Source organism: Pipistrellus hanaki (assembly GCF_964339955.1).
Source record: "Pipistrellus hanaki genome assembly, chromosome: 19".
In the NCBI taxonomy this organism is placed as follows: domain Eukaryota; kingdom Metazoa; phylum Chordata; class Mammalia; order Chiroptera; family Vespertilionidae; genus Pipistrellus; species Pipistrellus hanaki.
The window spans coordinates 2,399,390-2,419,342 of record NC_140521.1 but is presented as its reverse complement, the minus strand read 5'-3'; the positions used below and the strand labels follow the sequence as shown (position 1 = coordinate 2,419,342).

At 58.1% G+C, this 19,953-nt stretch overlaps 1 protein-coding gene across 5 annotated transcripts; it reads right to left on the bottom strand.

The window, feature by feature from the left end:
- Positions 1 to 1,228: 1,228 nt before the first annotated feature.
- Positions 1,229 to 19,242, bottom strand: PATZ1 (POZ/BTB and AT hook containing zinc finger 1). 5 transcript variants are annotated; one of them, XM_084868112.1, is made up of 5 exons: positions 17,739 to 19,239; positions 16,286 to 16,349; positions 10,649 to 10,820; positions 4,179 to 4,316; positions 1,229 to 2,755 (listed from the first exon to the last, which is right to left on the bottom strand). In XM_084868112.1, exons 1-5 carry the CDS (start codon positions 19,007 to 19,009, stop codon positions 2,340 to 2,342), a joined length of 2,061 nt encoding a protein of 686 aa, XP_084724238.1. In that variant the 5' UTR covers positions 19,010 to 19,239; the 3' UTR covers positions 1,229 to 2,339. The 5 variants fall into 5 exon arrangements, with proteins under 5 accessions (XP_084724238.1, XP_084724237.1, XP_084724240.1 ...); XM_084868111.1 differs by having other exon boundaries at positions 1,229 to 2,758; positions 17,739 to 19,238; XM_084868114.1 differs by having other exon boundaries at positions 1,229 to 2,758; positions 4,179 to 4,251; positions 17,739 to 19,237.
- Positions 19,243 to 19,953: the final 711 nt, after the last annotated feature.

Here is a 19,953-nt window from a genome sequence, read left to right as displayed (position 1 = left end):
GCCCAGGCCTCCATCCCACACAGACCACAGCCCGGCAATTTACCCAAGATTTCACGTAGGTGGTTTAGAGGGTTTTTAAAAAAAAATCCAGTTCTGAGTGTGCCTTTAACCAGAACAGTGTGATTACTGATAATCATGTGAATCTAAGTCCCTCCTGGTCTGTTTTTCTCCTTTATCACTTTTTGTTTGGAGGTTAAATGCTGTTTCTGTTCGTTTAGGGGTTTCCCTCTGGCCTGAGGTTTCTCAAGATACCTGACTGCCGTGAAGTCAGCCTGTTCCCACTGATTCCTGCTCCCATTAACTCCCCGCTGTGCTCACTTCTTGCCTCTTGTTTGCTGTTCTTCCCCCTTCTCTTCAAGCATTCACTACTGAGGCTGCAGCCACCTTTTACTCACCCCACAGATGGCACAGGGTTGGGGTGGGAGGGACATTCACGTTGCTAAGCTTCTTAAGAGTCCCTTGGCCAAGAGGATATTCAACCTGCACGTTGTCCCTCCTTAGGTCCTAGCCAGTGCCCTCTAACTCTAGGTGTTTTGTTTTTTTCATAATCTTTTGTTGTTGTTAATCCTTATCCCAGGGAATTTTTCCATTGGTTTTTGGAGAGAGTGAAAGTGTTAGGGGAGAGACAGAGAGAAACATCATCATGTGAGACAAGAGACATTAATTGGTTGCCTCCTGCATATGCCCCAATCAGGGCCAACCATCGAGCCTGCAACCTAAGTACATGCCCTTGACCAGAATCGAACCCAGGACGCTTCAGTCTACAGGCTAATGCTCTATCCACTGAGCCACACCAGTTAGAGCTAACTCCAGATCTTCTTTCCCGGAGTCCCACCCGCTACCTCCCACCTTCCTACTTTGCCCAGGTTTCCCCCCTGGATTTCTCATTATCCGACCTAAATTCAATCTGCTTGCTTGTTAACTGTCTCCCACTGAGCTCCACCAGGGTCTCCTTTCGCCTCCGTACCCTGGGGTCTGCGGCTGGGCCTGGCACACAGCAGTGAGGACAACAGGGGCGAGGGTTTGCTGAACTAATGGGTGAAAGCTGGCAACCGTTACCTCAGTGGGAACCGTTACCTGTCAGTCCCAGTGCGACCGGTGCAATAAGAGGAAGATAGTTCTCTTGGGATTCCCCTCCCCACCCCGAGGTGCCGGGGCGTGCCCTGCCCCCCCTCTGGGTCCCAAAGGCCCTCACAGCTGAAAAACCAGACTCGGGGAGCAGGGAGAGTAACGTACTAAGGTTTTTAATACAGTCTGATCAGATCAATTCACATCACGAGGTCCACCTGGGCTTGCTCACACGTGACACAACTGAGGTACATAATGTCCCCGCCTGCCAGCTCTCCTGTCTCCCTGGCTCCCCAATAGCACTAAACCCCCTACCCTCCCTGACCAGACTGGCATTTTTTTTAAAATTTTGCATAAAACTATTTCTTCCATAGACTCCAAACAATCAACTAGCCAAGTTAATTATGGTACATCTAAACAAAGTTTAATACTAACCCTAACCTGTGACTGCGGTTTACAAAGAGCTCTGTATCACCTGGGATAGCTTTCAGTAGCAATTCACTACAACTGGTCCTAAAAAATAATAACAATAATAATAATAATTAGAGAATTAAAACCCAACAGCAAGTTGAATGGTTAAAATCACGTAAGAACTGGAATTTTGGGTGGGAGTGTCCTCAACAGCTAAGCTTGTCCTAGAAGCAAAATGCTAGACTCCAGGCAGGGCTCCGAACATTCTGGGGCCCTCCGGGTCAAGGGTCAAGCTCAGGGGGGCTCTTGGAGGACACTCGCCCTCTGGTCCATGGGATGCTGTAGGCTTTCAGCTTCCTTAAAGACAGTGGGGCGTCAGAGTTGTATACGTGGGTGGAGACTCTACTGTGTTCTCTCTTAAGGGCTAGGAGATGGGGGAGTGAGGGGTTAGAGAAGTGGGAGGGGACCAGAATCACCGAGGTCCCAGAATGCCGTCCGCTGTGGGTTTGGGATGGGGGTCACTAAGAACTGAGCACCAGGAATTCCAGCTTCTGCTCACTGGAGAAACTGGAACCCTTGTTGCCTTGAAGGCCCTTGATGGCCTATGTAGTGTTTCCTGCCCTTGCCCCATCCTGGGCCTCACAGACATGTCTGCAGAGTATCAGATGGGGATCTATCTAAAGACCACGGGGGTGAGGGGGTGGAGAGGGGATGGGACGATAAGGTGGGAGGGCGGGGTTTAAAAACGAATAAAAATCTCTCCGCTACAGAACCCAAAGACATCACTTCCCTCCGCATTCACAGCATTTCTCAGCAGTCCCCGGATGGACGGCCGCCTCCACAGGGACTCGGCCTCTGCCTCACTTCCCCTCTGGCCCCATGGGCTGCTGGTCAACCTCGGGATCTACTAGAGACGATGCGAACGCCGACTGCACAATCTGAAACCCGAAGGACTCGAGGAGAGACATGTTCTGCTGGGGAGAGAAAGGTGAGCCGAGGGCGGGGCCCAGGTCCCCCAGGGGGCCCCCGAGAGCCCGGACATGCACCTTCTGGATGTGTTTGTTCAAGTAGGACTTGGAACGGAAGAAGCTCCCGCACTCAGGGCAGGGGTACTTCTTCTCCCCGTCGGACTCCATCTTGTTTTTGGGGACCGCCATGTCGCAGGAGAAAGAGCCGTTGGTGTTCTGCTTCTCCGGAGTCTTCAGGTCGCTGGCATCCGAGAGGTCACCGTAGGAGTCGGAGCTCTCAATCGGATCCTGATGCGAGCATTTCTGGCCTTCTAGGAGAAAACAGAACACAGAGGCGGGATGAGGCCGGGCTCCAGAGAGGGCCCCGCCTGGAGGGGCTGGGAGGGACCAGCCACAGGCCTGTGGAGGGCGGTCGGCAGCCAGCCACGGTGCTGGCAGAACCCGCCGAGGTCTGGCTGGTCAGCCTGGGGGTCTGACCACCTACGGGGCGAGACAGCAGGGCCCTGGGGCTGAGGACTCTTCATGCAGGTGCGTACGTATCGCGCATCACCATCTCAGCCTGCTCCAAGGAAGGTGGTTCAGAGAGGGGACCTCCACTGCTTCTCCCCAGAACAACACGAAGACCCCCAACTCCCGGGTCCTGACTTGGGTGCCTCTGAAGGAAAACGCCCAAACAGGGGTGTCAGTGGCCTCACCTCTGCACCAGACTAGCTGCACCCTAGCAAGGCGGAACCAGAGCCGGGGATCCCCAAGTCAGCAGACACCAAGATGGTGGAGACAGAAGCCAGTCCTTTTCCCAGTGCTGCAAACACAAGCCTGCCTTCGCCGCCTGCCTTCTGCCAAAACCTCTCCTGGGCCGAGTGGCCAGAGCACAGAGATTAAAAGCACCTTGGAACAACTCAGCTGGCAGGCTGGGCCCCCACAGAGCCCAGGACAAGCCGGACCGCCAGACACCCCTCACTGCTCTGCCCTGCCCTGCCCGGCCCGCAATGGAGTCCTCCACCGATCAGCAGCCTCCTGCCTGGGGTCAGAGAGCCATGCCGGGAAGGGAGGTCTGTGATGGGAGCGTGGAGCATGCCATCTCTGCCATCCGCCAAGCCCCTGGCCTCATCCCCAAAGCAACCACAGCTTAACAATACCACAAAACAACCTGAACCAACGAGTGAAGGTGGGGTGTAGGGAGCTCTACACAAACCAAGCAAACCAACTCGGAGTCGGAGGCCGTCAGGTAGGTCAATGCTCGCCATGCACCTCACAGACACAGCCAGAGGCCCTCTGGAAAGGGCGCTCCCAGCAACCAGCCACACACCTATGAAGGGGGAAGCCAGCCCTGGGCTCCCCCTGCCCAGCAGGACCAAAGGAGAAAGCATTCAGCTACAGCTCCGCACCACCCTTCCAGGGCCACAGGCGCCAGACAAGCCCGAAGTAACTCATCATGCAGGGCTCCTCCTCCTGCCCTGGGCCGGGGCATGTGGCAGGGCTCCAGACAGCATGGGCTGGCCAGGAGGCGGGGGCTGGATCATGGCAGGGCCCTCCAGCCTCACTCACTGCCCTGGAGTGAGATACCCACTTATGACTCTGTCCTGGAGGCCACTGCCACTCGGATCACTGAGCCTCCTCGAGGCGGCCAGCCAGCCAGCCGGCAGCCTTCCCGCCTCCCCGCACCCGGCCCAGCGCCCCCACAACACAGTCTGCGCAGAGAAGCAAAGTGCAGAGCAAGGGGTCGCTTGCCTTTGTTGCCATAGGTCCTGGCGCAGTGGAACGCTGCTCCCCCATTCGGTATGGGCTCCTGGTGCCTGGAGACCTGGGGAAGGGGAACACCGTGGTGGGTTTTAACATGGACCTTTAAGTAGGAGGCAGAGGAGAAACCTAAACAAGACAAAAGGAGATGAGATCCCGCGGCCAGCACCGAGACACCTCTCTGCTTCCCCCACGCCTCTCCTCCGGCCGCTCTGGCTAGCATCCCCAGGCCAGCTGCACCTAGAAGGGGCCCTCCTTGGCTCAAACACAGCTGCAACCACAGGAGCCCTCTGGCTCAGGAGCAAGGATGGCACTGCCCTCGAATCGCTTCCTCTGCAGAGCCCACTCCGTCGGGCCGCGGTGGAGGGCCCAGGCCAGCTGCCGGGACGGATGGGTGTCAGGTCAAAGGGCCAGACGCCTCTAGGCTTGCTTGGCACCTCAGTAAGGAGTGGTTTGCATGGTCCCACAGCCCCGGGTCAGCTGCAAGGACCACAGCTAGAAACAGAGTCAGAAAAGCATCCAGGCTCCCGGGCCGCCAGCCAGCCAGCCAGCAGAACGCTCGCTAACACTTGTGAACGGTACCACCGATCAGATGGAGGCGAGATGAACTCCCAAAGGAATGCCTCCAGAGCAGCCCTGCTTCTATTTCTTAGGACATGTTCTAGTTGCTACGTTTTCACCTTCAGAATAACTGGACTTAGTAACTGCTTAGACGTTTTGATGAAAAAGAGGATGTCACATTAAAGAGTGTAGCCATCTCTTATTCATGGTGGCCTTTTGGTTCAGTTTTGGAGCATCCATCGGGTTCATTTAAGGAAAAAGCAGGGATGATCTTTGCCTCTATTTGCGGGGGGACAGTCCAGCCATCGTGGGGCCACTCCAGCCCAACCCAGACGCTCCGGTCAGTTTGAGCTGTGTCATCTCTCAGGCTGGAAAGAGGAGATCTTGGGCCAACTTCTGCACCACCCACAAGCCCTGGTTCGCAGATAGGGAACCAGGTGGGCAGGTCTGAGGGTTTCAGCTTGGGTTTCACAGGAGGAAGCTCTGTCATCGAACCCCATTCATGGCCAAGGATCAGCAAGTGCCTTCGGCAGGAAGCGAAGCTTTTGAGCATGAGGCCCACGTGGGGTGCCAGTGCCTTGATGATGTCCTTTCATTCACTCAGACCTGGCTGACATATTCCCAGGTACTGTCATCCCCTTTAAAATTACAGGGTAACAATGGGATCCATGGCTAGCGGGTCAGAGGCTGGAGAGAGCTGCGTGACGTCTGCACAAGACTCACTTTAAGAAGTCTGACTTGGCATGGCCTTTGGAACGACAGTAAAAGTTACCATGAGCTTCCTCATTTCCAAGCTCCAAGGATCCTTTCCTTTACCTCTAGAACTTGTTTCCTAAGCCCATTTCTTCTAGGAAGTACGTTTTCTACCTAATTGACCGGGCAAATGTTCTCTTGCCAAAAAAGAAAAAGTTCACCTTCAGCAGGTGGTGATGGTGTGCCAGCCAGCACGTTGCATGCATTGTTCTGTAGTATTCCCCCAACTACCCTCTGAGCTGAGAATTATACCTGTTTCATAGATTAAAAAATAAGAGGCTTGGTGAGGTTAAGCAACTTGCAGTCACAGGTACAGCTATGAAATGGCAGAGCCTGGACTCCAACCCCAGGGCCATGTGGTCCTTAACCTCTGGGCAGACTTTTTTATTATTATTATTATTATTATTATTATTATTGATTTCAGAGAGGAAGGGAGAGGGAGAGAGAGAAACATCAATGATGAGAGAATCATTGAACAGCTGCCTCCTGCACACCTCACACTGGGGATCAAGCCCGCAGCCCAGGAATCGAACCATGACCTCCTGGTTCATAGGTCAATGCTCAACCACTGAGCCACACCGGCTGCGTGGGACAGACTGCTTTTTAATGTGTATTGGCCCTGGCCCCAGAAACAGCCCCATGGACTTTTGCAATAGGTTTCGTGGTCGCCATTTACAATCATGTATCTCTCTTCCATTAGAATGGAAGGCACTGAACAAACACTCCCCTGACAATGGTGCTTGGTGGTTCTGGAGGGAATGAGTGAGTGACTATTCCTCCTTTCCTGACACAGCTCCTTCACAGACCCACTTGGGCCAGAGGCCAGTGTCCTGCCCTGCCTTGCAGAGCGAGCTGTCCGGTGCTATGATGAGGGGTCTGCCTGGGGCCAGTTACAGAGCAGCCTGGCTTATCTTACAAACATTCCTAAGAGGAAGGGTGTAGTCAGGCATGAGTAGATGAGGCTCATGGGAAAGAGGATCTCAGCCCCTTCCTGGGTGCTGTGGCCCCAACAACCAGCACAGACATCAGGGACTTTCTGATGATTCCACTTTAGAAGGGAATTTTTTTTCTTTGTTTTTTAATCCCTGCTGAGGCCTCTGCAGTGGCTCGGTGTCCCCAGGCTGGTCCATGGAGGGAAAGGGCACCAGGAATCAGTGTAGTTACTCTTTCTGGGAAGAGCTATGTACCAGGGGAACCCAGCAGATGCTCAATGAAAACTTGCTTCTTTTTCCTGAAAATCAGGCTGAGGAACACATGGCTGGGTCCTCTCCCCAGCTGCAGACGGTACTATCTATAGCAGAGCCACATGGCAGGGTGGGAGGAGTGGATCTACAGCTGCCGCGTGAAGCCCAGAATTTAAACACAGAGCAACTCAGCAGCCAACTGTTGGGCTAAAACAGAAGCCGAGTTTCTGAGAAGAAAACATCTTTTTAAGTCAGAAACATTCCGTTGGAATTCTGAACTCGTCTGCCCATTCACCACTGATTAACCAAGAACCAACAAGGCGGCTGGATCCAGGCACAGAATGACGGGAGATACTGAGCACACACGTGACTCCGCTAGAACCAGCAAGCCGCCCTCCCTCGCATCCTAGAGACGAAGACGCCATTGCCAAAGGGCCATTGTGTTCCTCCATTGCATCTTGTCTGCTGCGCTGCATTTCACACTCCAGAAGCAAACCCCTTCTTTGCAAGTTTCACGTCCACGCAGGGGCCGGGGACTGCTTTCTCCTTGTCCACACCTTGGTGCCAGATGGGGGCACTAGTTGGTTTGTGTCAGCTCAGAGAACCAGAGGATGGCAGGCCGTCTGCACCCAAGACTGGCATTGATAACAACTCGTGCGCCCACCTCTGGAAAGAAGACTTCCTCTACCTTTTAAGCAGTGATGTTGGGGACCCGATGTTGTCTCTGTCAGAGGCACGTTCTCAATGAGCAACCCCTCTTCCTCACATCAGTACTTATGCATACACACTAAGACCCTGCTACAGAAATTTTAAAAGAATGGTAGAAAACTATGGTGACCTACTGGATCCTTTTCTCCCTCCCGCTGATCAACTTAGCTGATATCCTCAACTTGAAAATGAAAGAACAAACTTTTCTCACCATCTTCCCACTACAAGTTATCTTCCTCTCCAGGTCTGATCCGCATCTTGGTATGTCTCTAGGACAAAGACAAGGTCATCTGTCTTAAGTGTGGTACTAAGCAGCCAAGCTGCCTCTAATCTTTCCCATCCTTCACAGGCAAAGACTGAAAATGGCAGGTGCATAAGTAGTTGAGTGCTTAAGACCCGTGGTCGGCAAACTGCGGCTCTTGAGCCACATGCGGCTCTTTGGCCCCTTGAGTGTGGCTCTTCCACAAAATACCACGGCCTTGGACGAGACTATTTTGAAGAAGTGGCATTAGAAGAAGTTTTTAAAAAATTTGGCTCTCCAAAAAAATTTCAATCATTGTACTATTGATATTTGGCCTTGTTGACTAATGAGTTTGCCGACCACTGGCTTAAGACTCGTTGGGCCCTGGCAGGTGTGGTGCAGTTAGTGGGAGCACTATCCCTGCACGTTGTGGGTTCAATCCCTGGCCAGGATGCATGTGGAAGGCAACCGACTGATGTTTCTCCCCTCTCCCTCTTCCTCTCTCTGGAATCAAAAGACTTGGAATTGAAGGATGTCAGAGGGCATTTGGAAATTCATTTTATCCAATCTCAACCATCTGACCAGCTGGCTGGCATTAGCCTTTGCTCAAACCCTTCTAGAGTTAAGAACATCCATTTATTGATTCAGCTCCTCCCTGAATTCTTAACCTTGGTGGCAGGTATGAATGATCCAGAGCTATCTGCGTTCTGATTCCAGTGCCTTGATGTCTTTGGTGTCATTTTCTTCCTGGAAAAAGTGCCTTCCTCCTTGGTGTTCTTTCTCCCCCCCCCCCCCCCCCCACCCTTCCCCTTCCTGTTGGGTCTCTTTATGCCAAAGAAATTAGTCCGGAGGTAGAATCCTGTTCCTTCTCTCCCAATAAAAAGTTAAATGGTCTTCTCTTGCTTCTGAGTACCCAGGGTAGGCTGGCCCAGAGCCCTCTCTTATCTTCTTAGAAGAATGGGACTTCCTGCTCTGACTCGACCCGAAGCTGTTTAGCTTATGATCCAGATGCAGTCTTGTCTTCTCGGAGATAAGGTGGCCTCTGCTTTTACTCTTCCGTTGTCTCCATCCCAGTCATGTCGCCTGCGGGCTGTGGCCCAAGGCCTTCGCCAGCCCCAGGAAAAACAACTCCTGACTGTACAATAGTTGTTGGCTTTGCCACATCAGCGGTCTTGTAACTGGGCCAACTTGCCCCGCTGTTCCCTGCTGCTCTCAGCTCTTCTTTCCCGGGGAGCTGAGCCCCAAGGGGCTGTGGCTCTGGACCTCCCACCAGTCCTCACTCCCCTCTGCAACCCTAGGCTTTCTGGGTTTCCTCAGGAGCATCTTTCTCCACTCTCACTGGTTCCTGCTCCTGGGCTCTGACCCCAGCTCTCAAGCTGAGAACGGCAACCCTGAAAGCTTGACCGAAGGCCAGAGGATGGCATGTTGTAGCAGGATTAGAGGTATTTGGGGGGTGCTGTTAGCAAGCCAGGTTCGGATGAAACAAGACAGGAAACTTTTTCTAGAGCGGGGGCAGCCACGGTCAAGATGGTCAGCTACACCCCGATAATTCCCTGTGTGCACAACCCCGCCACCTGCTACCCGGGGATATTCCTGCCAGAAGGGCTCTATGGACACGTCAGAAGGTAGGACAGGTGCTTCAGCGGCTTTTGCCTCCCTGCTTCCCCAGCAGCGTTCTTGGGGATGCAGAGAGTGACACCCAGTGGCCTTCGGGCAAACCCCAAGCGTGCAGTCTCAGGGAGGGGTAGTGAGAACACCTCGCTGCTCAGCAGTCTCCCCCACAGCGGCCTAAGGGCGCACGGAGGCCCACAGGCACCCGCATTCCAGCCAAGGACTGCAGGAATGTTTAGTTCTCTCTGTCTCAGCCAGGGTGTCCGGGTGTGTCTCCTATCAGTTACGAAGTGTAAGAACAGGCCTCCCCCTTAACCTCCATCTACTTTGTGTGCCGGGATCCTCACAACGACCCTGTGAGGTGGGCAAAGGGGGGGTGGGGGGGGTGTTCTTAACCTCATTTAAGAGATGAAGGAGCTGACGTTCAGAGGAGGGAAGGGAAAGCTCGAGGTCACGCAGCAGTAGGGTGAGGTGGAAGCGGCTGGGATTAAGCCCGAGGCCCCCCTGATTCCTGGTTCAGTACTCCGTCCACTAAGCCACAGCCAACACTCCCAGAAGCACTGGGACCAGGGCGACCCAGGACACAGGACTTCCCAGCATCCACACCGGGCCAAAGCGAGCACACCGTGCAAAAGCATCCTCACACCCACTGCCGACAGCGGCCCAGCCTCCTCCTCCAGCAGAGACGCGGCGCCCGGCTCCTCCACTGACACTGTGCGTGCAGAGACACAAACCTCAGCCCTGCCAACAGCTGACAGGTCCCGGCGGAAGCTCGGCCTGACTTTTCACCCAACACAACACCCAGGCCGGAACCAGAGCCACCTCGGCCAACGTCAGCAGCAAGCGCGCTCCCCTGCTCAGAACACCTCCACTCTCCTTCCTCGTCAAGGCCACGATCTGCCTGGGTCTGGGCTTGCTCCTGACCATTGGCGCTACAGTACGCAGAGTTTCTTTCCTGACCCTTGTCCATCGCTAGGCTCAGCCTCCTTCCCTGGCTGCTGAATTCCACCTGCCAGGGAACCAGCCAGCAAAGCTCTCCAGGAGGTGCCCTCTTCTCCCCCCCGTGGGGGCTAATGCCTCTCTCACCAACATCAATGCCTCCGTGGGCTCTCCAACTGCTGCATCCACCTGAGCAGCAGAAGTTCCGGGCCCAGCTGGGAACAATAGCCTGCCTGTTCCCACTGCTCATCTCCTGGGAACCCCCATTCCAAACACCCTAAGCCTCCTGGGACGGAAGGGGTGGCAAGCAGCTAGCTGGGCGAGGACCGCGTTTATCATTCAGAGGGAAGGGCAGGCGGGCCGTGTGCAGAATGGAACCCGAGGCAGGGTGGTCCGGAGCCCCCAGCCGCCCACGCGGGCTCAGGCCCCCCCCTCCGGAAGTGAGGGGACCGCGGGGAGATTACCTCGGTTACAGATGCTGCAGAAGTTGCTGGGACCCTCGCTGTGCTTCTTCAGGTGGTCCGCCATGTACGCTGCCCGCAAGTACTTGCCGCACACCTGGCAGGGTACTTTGTCCTCATGACAGGCCAGGTGGGAGCGCAGCCGGTCTCGGGTGGCAAAGGAAGCGTTGCAGGTCTGAGGGCAGAGAGGAAAACAGGATGAGGCGCGAGCTGGCATTCCACCACCCCACCCCCACCCCCGACTCCACACCGAGCGCGCTGTGGGACTAAGCCGTTTCTGGCCGACACATCCGACTCCTCGCCCAGAGAGCGTTAGAACACGGCCCAGGCTTTCTCTCCCCGGCGGGCCTGCTCGCCGCTCTGATTTCCCACACGGGACCCTGGAGTCGGAATTCCTGGTTCCCATGACTACCCCAGCACGGCACACTATGCTCCCCTGCAGAATGAAGACGAGGCATTTGTTCATTTGTAAACATTCAGCGTTGACATCCGTTACACTGACTACACGGGAGTCTGCACAAGAGTTACTGGCAATATAAACAGACCAGTCTTCCTATTCTCCATCCCGGGGTGTCCCTCGCTGCTTTATACAAATAATTCAATTTATTCACTTTATTCAAAAGCGACCGTTCGTCTTGGCCACAGGGAAATGAGAAAGAAAGGCAAGACCAAGCCCATAGGTTGCTCCCATGTTCTCGTGAGTCAATATTGAAAAATTTCGCCCATAAAATGGTACTGTCAGTGCTGCTGACACGAGAAAAGAGCAGAGAAAGCGGGCCAGAGGTTTTGGGAGCATTTGTGAAATGTTAAGTTGGGGAAGTGCTGGTAATAAGGAAGGCGATGCTACCCTACACTGATGGGGCACTCACTCCGTGCCAGTCGGGCCCCATGTTTAGCCTTTCAGAGGCGCTTATCTCACTCGGTCCATCCTTACGGCAGCCTTCCGGGGCAGGCTGTGCTATCACCTCCCCAGAGTGTGCGGTCACAGAGAGTTGTGCTGTGACCACCAGCTCATGGCCAGGTCCCAGGGCCAGATGACTCGGCTGATCGAGGTTGGCACCCACAACACCTGCACCCTGGGAGGGTGGGCCCAAGCCCCGGCACTTCCTGTGCCTGGAACCTGACTCAGCTCAGTCCGAGATCTCCCCCAGCACCCCTCCCTCCGCTGGGGCCACGGAATGTCGGGAAAGTCCTCAGGAGCGTTCAGGCTGGTGACTCTCAGGCTATTTGGAATCTATGGAAGTGTTTCAGGGATTCTAGTTGAGCCTGACTCATTTCTCTGTGTATGTTTACTGTTGTAGAACTGCAAGAGAAAGCAACCTGCCCCTCTTAAGTGCATTCCAGATCGAAGGTTAACCCGCTGAAGACCTGCTACCCTGTTCACTTGCTCCTGCTGAGTCTGTTTAACAGAAGCCTCTCCTGGTAAGTGAACAGTCCTGACGGACACTTACCTATTTCCTTACTGTACAAGTACTGTTATCTATCTCCTTATCGTACAGTCAAAAGCAAGAAACAAACCCACGTGATACCCTGGAGGCCGAAGATGCCACAGTTGCTACCCTAGTCCCAAAAGGCTGTGTGCATCAGGACAGGCCTCGCTGTTCTGTCACTATCTTTTAAGTAAGCGTTACAAGTTTGAACAGAACACTTTATACTAATAAAGCACCGCTTTTATTTGTTTTATATATTGAGTTTATTCGTTTGACAAACGAGGAAGCTGAGTTTAGAAAGTGATTTGCCCAAAGCACATTCAGCTACCAGAGAAAGCGGGGGTCTGAACACCCTGCCACGCCAGACCAGGACCCTACCGATCCTGCCGGCTACCCCGGGGTCCCTGTCTTCCCTCACGTCCCGCTGGGCAGACAGAAGCCCTGAGAGGACACGGGACAGCCGGCCCGTGAGCCCCCTGAGCCTGTGCTCTCACCATCTCTGGCTCAGTAGAGGTCGTTTCTGGTCAGTGAAAGGTGCCGAGACTCTTTAACACAGTGTATTTGGTGGCCAGGACTCCCGACGGGAAGAGGTGACAGGACTGTGCAGGGGAACTCGAACACTTAGGTGCCTCAGAAAGCATCACGGGTGCTTGGTCTCATGGCCACAGGTGGGTCCCACCTCAGGCTGGGACCACAAGACCCAATTATGGGCCAGAGCGAGCAGGGGGTTGGGGGGGAGTGTATGAGTCTCCACCTAGCCCCCCAGCCTGTGAACCAGAGCGAGGGCGGCTGTAAACACCCTCTGGAGGGTGCACCTGTCGACTGATCCACAATCAGGAGCCAGCTTGGCCAGCCCGTCACCTACCCGCCGCCCCTGCAATGGTGAGAGGCTGGGTGGCCTGAGCCTCGGAACGCAGAGGAACCACACCCGGCCCAGGTGTGAGGACACGCAGCTGAAAGCGGGCATTCAGGACTGTGCCTCCCGCGTTCCCCGGGAGAGGATGCGCCCGGACGGATATGAAAGGGACGCCTGTTTCTCTCGCCAGCCTTCTTTGCGGCTCTGTCCTTGGAAGCGCGGCCTGTCAGACTCGCTGGCTCAAGATAACGGACCGCCAAACCTCGGTTATCCACAAGTGGATTATCCATCTGGAGGATTCGCTAAGCAAAACTAAAATCTCAGACCAGGCTGACTCCGCCCGCCCATCCCCCTTGGATGGCCTCTCCAGGAATGAGAGCGCACCTCAGCCTGGGCAAACAGCGTGAGGAATGTAAATCCGCTGCTGAGAAGAAGACACACAAGCACAACAGCAACTCTCACTGTGTGACCAAGCCCACTGGAGCGATGGCAGGCTTTGCTGTGCCAACACTGACCCTTCCTGGCTTAGTCCCCCAAGTTTTCTGGGGGGGATCTTGAAAGTGTGTGAGTCTGAGTCTAGGCCTGCCAGAAGTCCAGAGAACACAGGACATAAAGAGGCTGGTCACATGACCCAGGAGAGAAGGCACAGAGGACAGAGGGGAGACATATCAAAGAAGGGGTCACCCAGAACCTCCATGCGGGACAACTCGAGGGGAAGGCATTCCAGGAGACAGGGAGAAGAGAGAGGGCCTGATGGGGTAAGAGCGAGCCCGCAGGGTGTGAACTGATTGCCGGTGGTGCTTGGCACGGCTGCCCTGCCCACAGCCCTGTGCTTAGGCAGCTGCTAAAGGCCAGGTCCCAGCCCAGCCAGCCTGAGCTGGGGTCACCTCTGCTCGTCACCACTCCACACTGAGCCCGATATGCCCACTTCCCCAGCCCACCTCCTGATGCTTTTCTTCCCACGGGCGCAGCAGCTCAGAAACAGAGCCCATGTGGTACCAGGGACGAATGCAAAACAGATGTCCCTGCTGGTTAACCAAGCCCAGGCACACCTGGCTGGCCAGCCCCGCACATGGGAGCCAGCACGTCTTTACCTGCTGGGTCCCCGGTAAAGGAGTCTGGCTAGGGGCTGCAGGCAGGGCCCGGCAGGCCTGGGAGAGGGCTGGGATACCCAGGGACAATGATGTCAGTGTTATGACACAAACCAAGGACAAAACACACAAAGCCTCAAATGTTAGAATTAAAACTTTTATCATCACTTGTTACCCCACGGAGCCCGCGGGGGGCTAAAGGGCACACCAACAGGATCCGAGGGGGGGGATCTACATACATCTGCTTTATCAGCCCCCAAAGCCTTTCGCATGATGGGGTGACCCAATACAAAGCTACTGGTTAGTCTAGTTCCTGAGCAGACCTGCTAATAAACCTCAAAAACACCAAAGTCTAATTCACTAACCAGAAGTGAGAGCAGGACCTGTCTGAGGGGGAGGGAGGAGCAGGACACGGGGAGGACCCAGGTGGAGTTGCACCTCTGGAGGAGCATCACTGCCAGGGTGGGGGTCGGGGTGGCCAGGCCCCGTTCTAGAAAACCCCTGCCTTAGGGGAGGTGATGCCAGGGGGAGGGGAAGCACAGGAGCCAGTGGCTTAGCTCCCAGGAATGCACCAACCTCCAAAGCGGCCCAGGCCAGGACAGACACCCCGGGGCACCTGAAGCCTGCGTGGGTGGGGACCAAGGAGCTTCTCGCTCTCCCATCTGGGGTCCCTGAGCTGGGAAAGGCTCCGGGTCTCCCTGGGAGGAGCCAGGCATGGCAGGTGTGAACCGCTCGGCTGGCCTCTCCCAAAAGCAAGGGCCTCAGAGCAACCGCCGCCGCTCCCGGTCCCTCCACAGAAAGCCCTGTCCGGGAGGCCAGGCTAGCCCACGGGCCACTGGGGGAAGGGCCGGCTGCCCTCGGGGGCGGCCCAGCCCTGCCGCAGGTACCCCGGAGGGCCGGGGCAGAAGAGCGCGTTGCCAGAGGGTGCTGGGCCCAGGTTTTCGAGGGCCGGGAAGGGTTTTTTTAGAGAGAGGGAAAAGGCGGTGTCAGGAACCGAATGGGACGACCTCCACAAAGCAGGCTGGGCAAAGTCCCATGATGGCAGGTCGCTAGGAAGAGATTCCAGGGGCGGCAGGCCGCTGCTGCTCCCAACCCACACCTGGAAAAAGGGCAGAGAGTGCAGGTTACCCCCCGAGGCCACCGGGCTCGGCCCCACTGCCCTCTGGGCTCCTCCTACTCTGCCAGGCTCTCTCAGCGCGCTACCCGGGAGGGAGGGAGAGTCCGCGTGTGCTCTGTGACGAGAAGATCGGAGATGGAGAGAAGGCGACGAGGCACGGATGGACCCCACAGCCCCGCCCCGGGTTAGCGTCCCTGGAGAGGCCACCTCGCCGCGCTCACGTGATCACCGTCCGCGCTGGCTCCTCGGCCTGCCTACCACATGTCCACCCCTCACTGCAGGTCTCCCCGAACCCTCCCTGCTTGCCACCAACAGGGTGAAGAGAAGCAGGTTACCCCCAGAGGCTGCAGTGAGCACCCCGCAACTCTGGGCACCCGAGAGGGGAGGTAACCAAGGAGAAGAGAGAGGAAGCGTGTTCTCCATCTGCACAGGAACGTTCAGCGGCCAAGAGAGGAAACTCAAAAGTTTCTGGGTGCCACAGGGCCCCCAGGTATTACTCAAGCAGACACACCGAGGGCGAGGACCGTGCCCCCAGCCTTCCCGACCGCCTGCTATGTACGCAAAGAGCTCACGAGAGGAAACCAGCTTGCCCTCCAGGCCTCAGGAGGGTGACACAGGTGCCAGTGCTCCGAGGGAAGACCGCCCACGCTCCCCAACTCCTGCCGGCCTCAGGGGACTCCAGCTTGGGTCAGGCTGCCTGACAGACAAGGGGACCAGGAGCCCTCTGCAGCCCCCCCCCCCCCCGCCCCCGCCCCACTAGCCTCTGGACACTGCTGAGAACCAGAAGCCGGCATCAGGAGGCCAGTGCCCCCAGGACAACACGTGAGCCATGCGGCCCACCGTCCACAGAGCTGGCCAACACCAGGAAAGGAGAGCTAAGCTAAGCAACACAGGAGACAGGGCGGGAACCAGGACCCGACAACCAGGAAGGAGGGGACGTCGGCAGTGGCGGGAGGGGGCCGGGGGGAAGAACAAAGAAGAGCGGAGGGAGCGGGGAGGGACAGAGGAGGAGGTGTGCCAAGCGGTGGTCAGCCAGCGGCCCCGCACACGCCCCGCACGCGCAGCAGCTGGCTGGTGGCTGGGCCGTGAGGACGGCAGCGATCCTCCTCCAGCCCCGCGCAGCCCTGGCCGACCCCTAACCCCTACCTGACACTTGTGAGGCCGCTCGGAGGTGTGCACCTGCTTGATGTGTCCATTCAAGTGATCGGGCCTGGAAGGGAGAGAACCGAGACAGGCTTTAAAATCAGACCTCAAAAAAAAAAAAATGGGGCCACGCTCTTGGCCAGGCCCCCCAACCCCCCCTCCCACCCTGCCGGAGAGCACTCCCTCTCCCCCACCCCCCAGCGGGACAAAGACAGCCTCACTCACTCCCCCCCGCCCCCCCCTGGCTCCCAGGCCCAGGCCTCTCTGGAGGGAAGGGAAGTGAGTGAGTGTGTCTGACCTTGCCTGCCCACCTCCCTCCCCCACCAGAAACTCAATGATTTCCAGGACCCTGAGGAGGCGGCTTCAGAATGAGACAAGCTGCCTCGCTGCAGCCTTTCCGGGAGGGGGTGTGTGTGATTCATTGTCCAGACTAAAGCCCCTTAGAAACTCGGCGTTCCCCTCCCCCAGCCTCTCCCGCGGCGGCGGCGGCAGCCAATGAATGCCACCCAGATGGAATTCAGTCCCCAGAGGCCGAGGGATGGAGCCCTAAGTCCCCAGCTGGGCTGGTAAGCCAGATGCCCGCCAGAGCAGGTGGGCAGGGGTTGCCTGACCGGTAAGACTGGTTCCTGAGTGGGGCCCCTCTGAGGGAGTTCTCCATCCCCGGGTTCCACACACACACACACACACACACACACAAGGTCCTTAGTATCCAGGCAAGTTAAAACCAGCCTTTTATCCTGGATATTCCCTTCAGAGGAGAAACAAAACAACCCCCCACTCCCGGACAAGTCGGGGATCCCTAAAAAGTGCATCTCAAAAAACGCCCTGCCCCCTTCCTCTGTGTCCTGTGGGGCCAGTTCGGCTCGGGAGCCACAGGATCAGAGCTGATCAAAGATCTCGGGGTCAGGAAGAGACTCTGGGTGCCCAGCTGCGTGCCCGCGAGGGGCAGAGCCGGAGCCCACCGATCTCTGATGGCCGGTGCTGAGCTGTGGGCTGGGGGACGTGGTGGCCCGGGAGCGTAAGGAGTCTGAGACACACTTGTTTCTGTTTCAGAGTCTCCCTCCCTCGGCAGGCAGCCATTCAAGCGGGGAAAGTCGCTGGAGGAGCCCAGCCTCCCGCCCCCAGAGGGGGCCCCACGCCTGGTGCCGGAAACACAAAGGAGCCCAGGGAGAAGAATGGTGAGGCCCGGTGGCTGTGGCCTGAGGAATCCGGGGCCCTTCCCACCAGGCCCCGAGGAGGGGAGACGGCAGGGCGGGCCTCGAGCCAGAGAACTTCCCTGGGGACGAGAGAGCAGCTTTTGGCCAGCACCATCTCAAAAGGAGGGCCGTTATAAAGCACTCCCCACCCCAGACTGAGGTCCAGTGACCCCCACACTCCCAGATCCTGGCAAGGAGCTACTACCCCCGGGGTCAGAAATGGGGCAGGTCACGGGGGGGGGGGGGGGCACCATGCTCACCTGGAGAAGCCTTTCCCACAGCTCTGGCAGATGTAGGGCTTGCCCACGGACCCGTCGTGGGACCGCACGTGGTAGGACATGCGGTCTTTTCTCTTGAACCTCAGCCCGCACACGGGGCAGGAGTAGGGCTTCTCCCCGGAGTGGGAGAGCTTGTGCCGGTTGAGATGGTACACATCGCGGAAGATCTTGCCGCAGATCTCACACGCCACCTGCTTCCTGGTCCGGCTCCTCTTTCTGGGTCCGTCGGGGTCCTCGGAGATGGGCAGCCCGTTCTCACCCAGCCTGGGAGGAGGGAGGTCGATGTAGCCCAGCTGGAGGCTGGTGACGCCGTGCTGGGCCTCGTGCTGCCGGAGCCGGTTGGCATCGGTGAACACCTTCCCGCACAGGCCACACGGAAGGATGCCTGCCTCCCGCAGGCCCCCCGGGGACCCGAACATGGAGTCCAGCAGGTTGGCCTTCCTTGGGCGGCCCCGGCCTCGTTTGCCAGTCAGGGCAGGGGCACTGGATGCCACGTTGGGGAATGGGGAAGTCAGCAGTTGGGGGGACAGGGGTCCGGCCACCATGGGCAAGCGGTCCACCCCAGGTAACACAGGCAAGGAGGCTTGGCCAGCAATGGCCGCGCCAGCTGCCCGAGCCGCCTCCTCCTCGGGCTGCATGCTGCCTGCAATGCCGTTGCTGTTGGCTGCCAGGGCCGCCCCGTTGGTCATGTCCAAAGGGAAGCCCAAGTCTGAGGTCCCGGGGGGACGAAAGAGCATGATGTCAGCGCGGGCAGGGGGCACCAGGATCTGCACATTGGACTGTTTGATGACTTCCTGGCAGATCTCGATGACCGACCTCATCAGCAGGAACTTGGCGGCCGTCATGAGCTCGGGGAAGCTCTCCAGGCGAACGACGATGCGAGAAGTGTAGGCGAAGTCCAGGATGTCCCCGAACACCTTGGAGCTGATGGTGTGCATCTCCAGCTCCCGGCCGCCCCCGGCCCCGCCGCCCGGCCCCGCCGCCGCGCCCCCCACGTCGGCGGGACCCCCGTCCGCAGTGCCGCCATCGCCCAACTGGGCGCTGAACACCGACTCGAAGTACTCGCTGCAGGCGGCCAGCACGGCGCGGTGCGCCGGGAAGCTCTCGTCCCCCACCCGCAGGAGCACGTCGCAGAAGCGCCCGCCGTTTTTGCGCTGCTGGTTCAGGTTGTGCAACATCTCGGTGCTGTGCCTGCTCACCTGGTAGGTGTAGCAGCCCGACGGGCCGCAGGACGCGTCGTTCACCCGCTCCATGTCCGCCGCCCCCTCCCCGCACGCCCGGCCGCGGCTCTCGCCCGCCCCTTTCCCTTCCCCTAGGCAGGAACAAGAGGGGCGCAGCGGACGTGTCTACACTCCCCACACGTGCCGGCCCCGGGGCTCTGTAGTCTCGCAGGTGCGCCGAGCGCACACGCCCCCTGCCCGGATCGTACCGTCTAGACTGCAGGGCGCACCACCCCCCACATAGCGGCCCCTACCCCCGCCGGATCGCGCGCTCCTCTCTCCTCTCCTCTCCGCCCGCCCGCCCGCCCGCCTCCCCTTCTCGGTCTACCTCCGGGGGGAACAGCGCACAGAGGTGCGCCCCTCCTGCAAACTCGCCTGCCGCCTCCCCTCCCGCCCGCCAGGCGGCGCCGGCGCGCAGCCAACAGGGGCGCGCGCGCGGGGAGGAGGAGGGGTCCGCCGCGCAGGCGCGCGCCGCGGCTTTCCCCGGGCCGCTGGGGGCGCGCGCTGCGTCCCCTGCAAAGCGCGAGCCGGGGCGGGGGCGCCGGAGCGGAGGAAACAAAAGGCGAAGGCGGCGGCGGCGGCGGCGGGCGCGCACCGGGCGGCGGCACCGGCTGGGTCCCGGAGCCTGGCGGGCGGCGGCGGCGGCGAAGGCTGCAGCGGGCGGGCGGCGGCGGCGGCTGGGTGGGCCCTTCCCCGGGCCGGGCGAAGGCGGCGGCGAGCTGCGGCCCCGGGCTCCGTGTGTTCGGAGCGGAGGAAAGATGGCAGCGGCTGCACTTCCTCTTGCACTTTCACCCCTGGGGGGAGGAGAAGGAGGGGGCGATACCAACAACACCCCCCCTTCTCGCTTGCAGGAAAAAAAAAAAAAAAAAAAAAAGAAACGGCGAGCTCGGTGTGGGGGCCCCCGGTGCCCCCGGCCCTGCACGTGCGCACCCGGATCCCCGGCACCGGCCGCCCCGCGCTGCAAACTTTCCACTTTC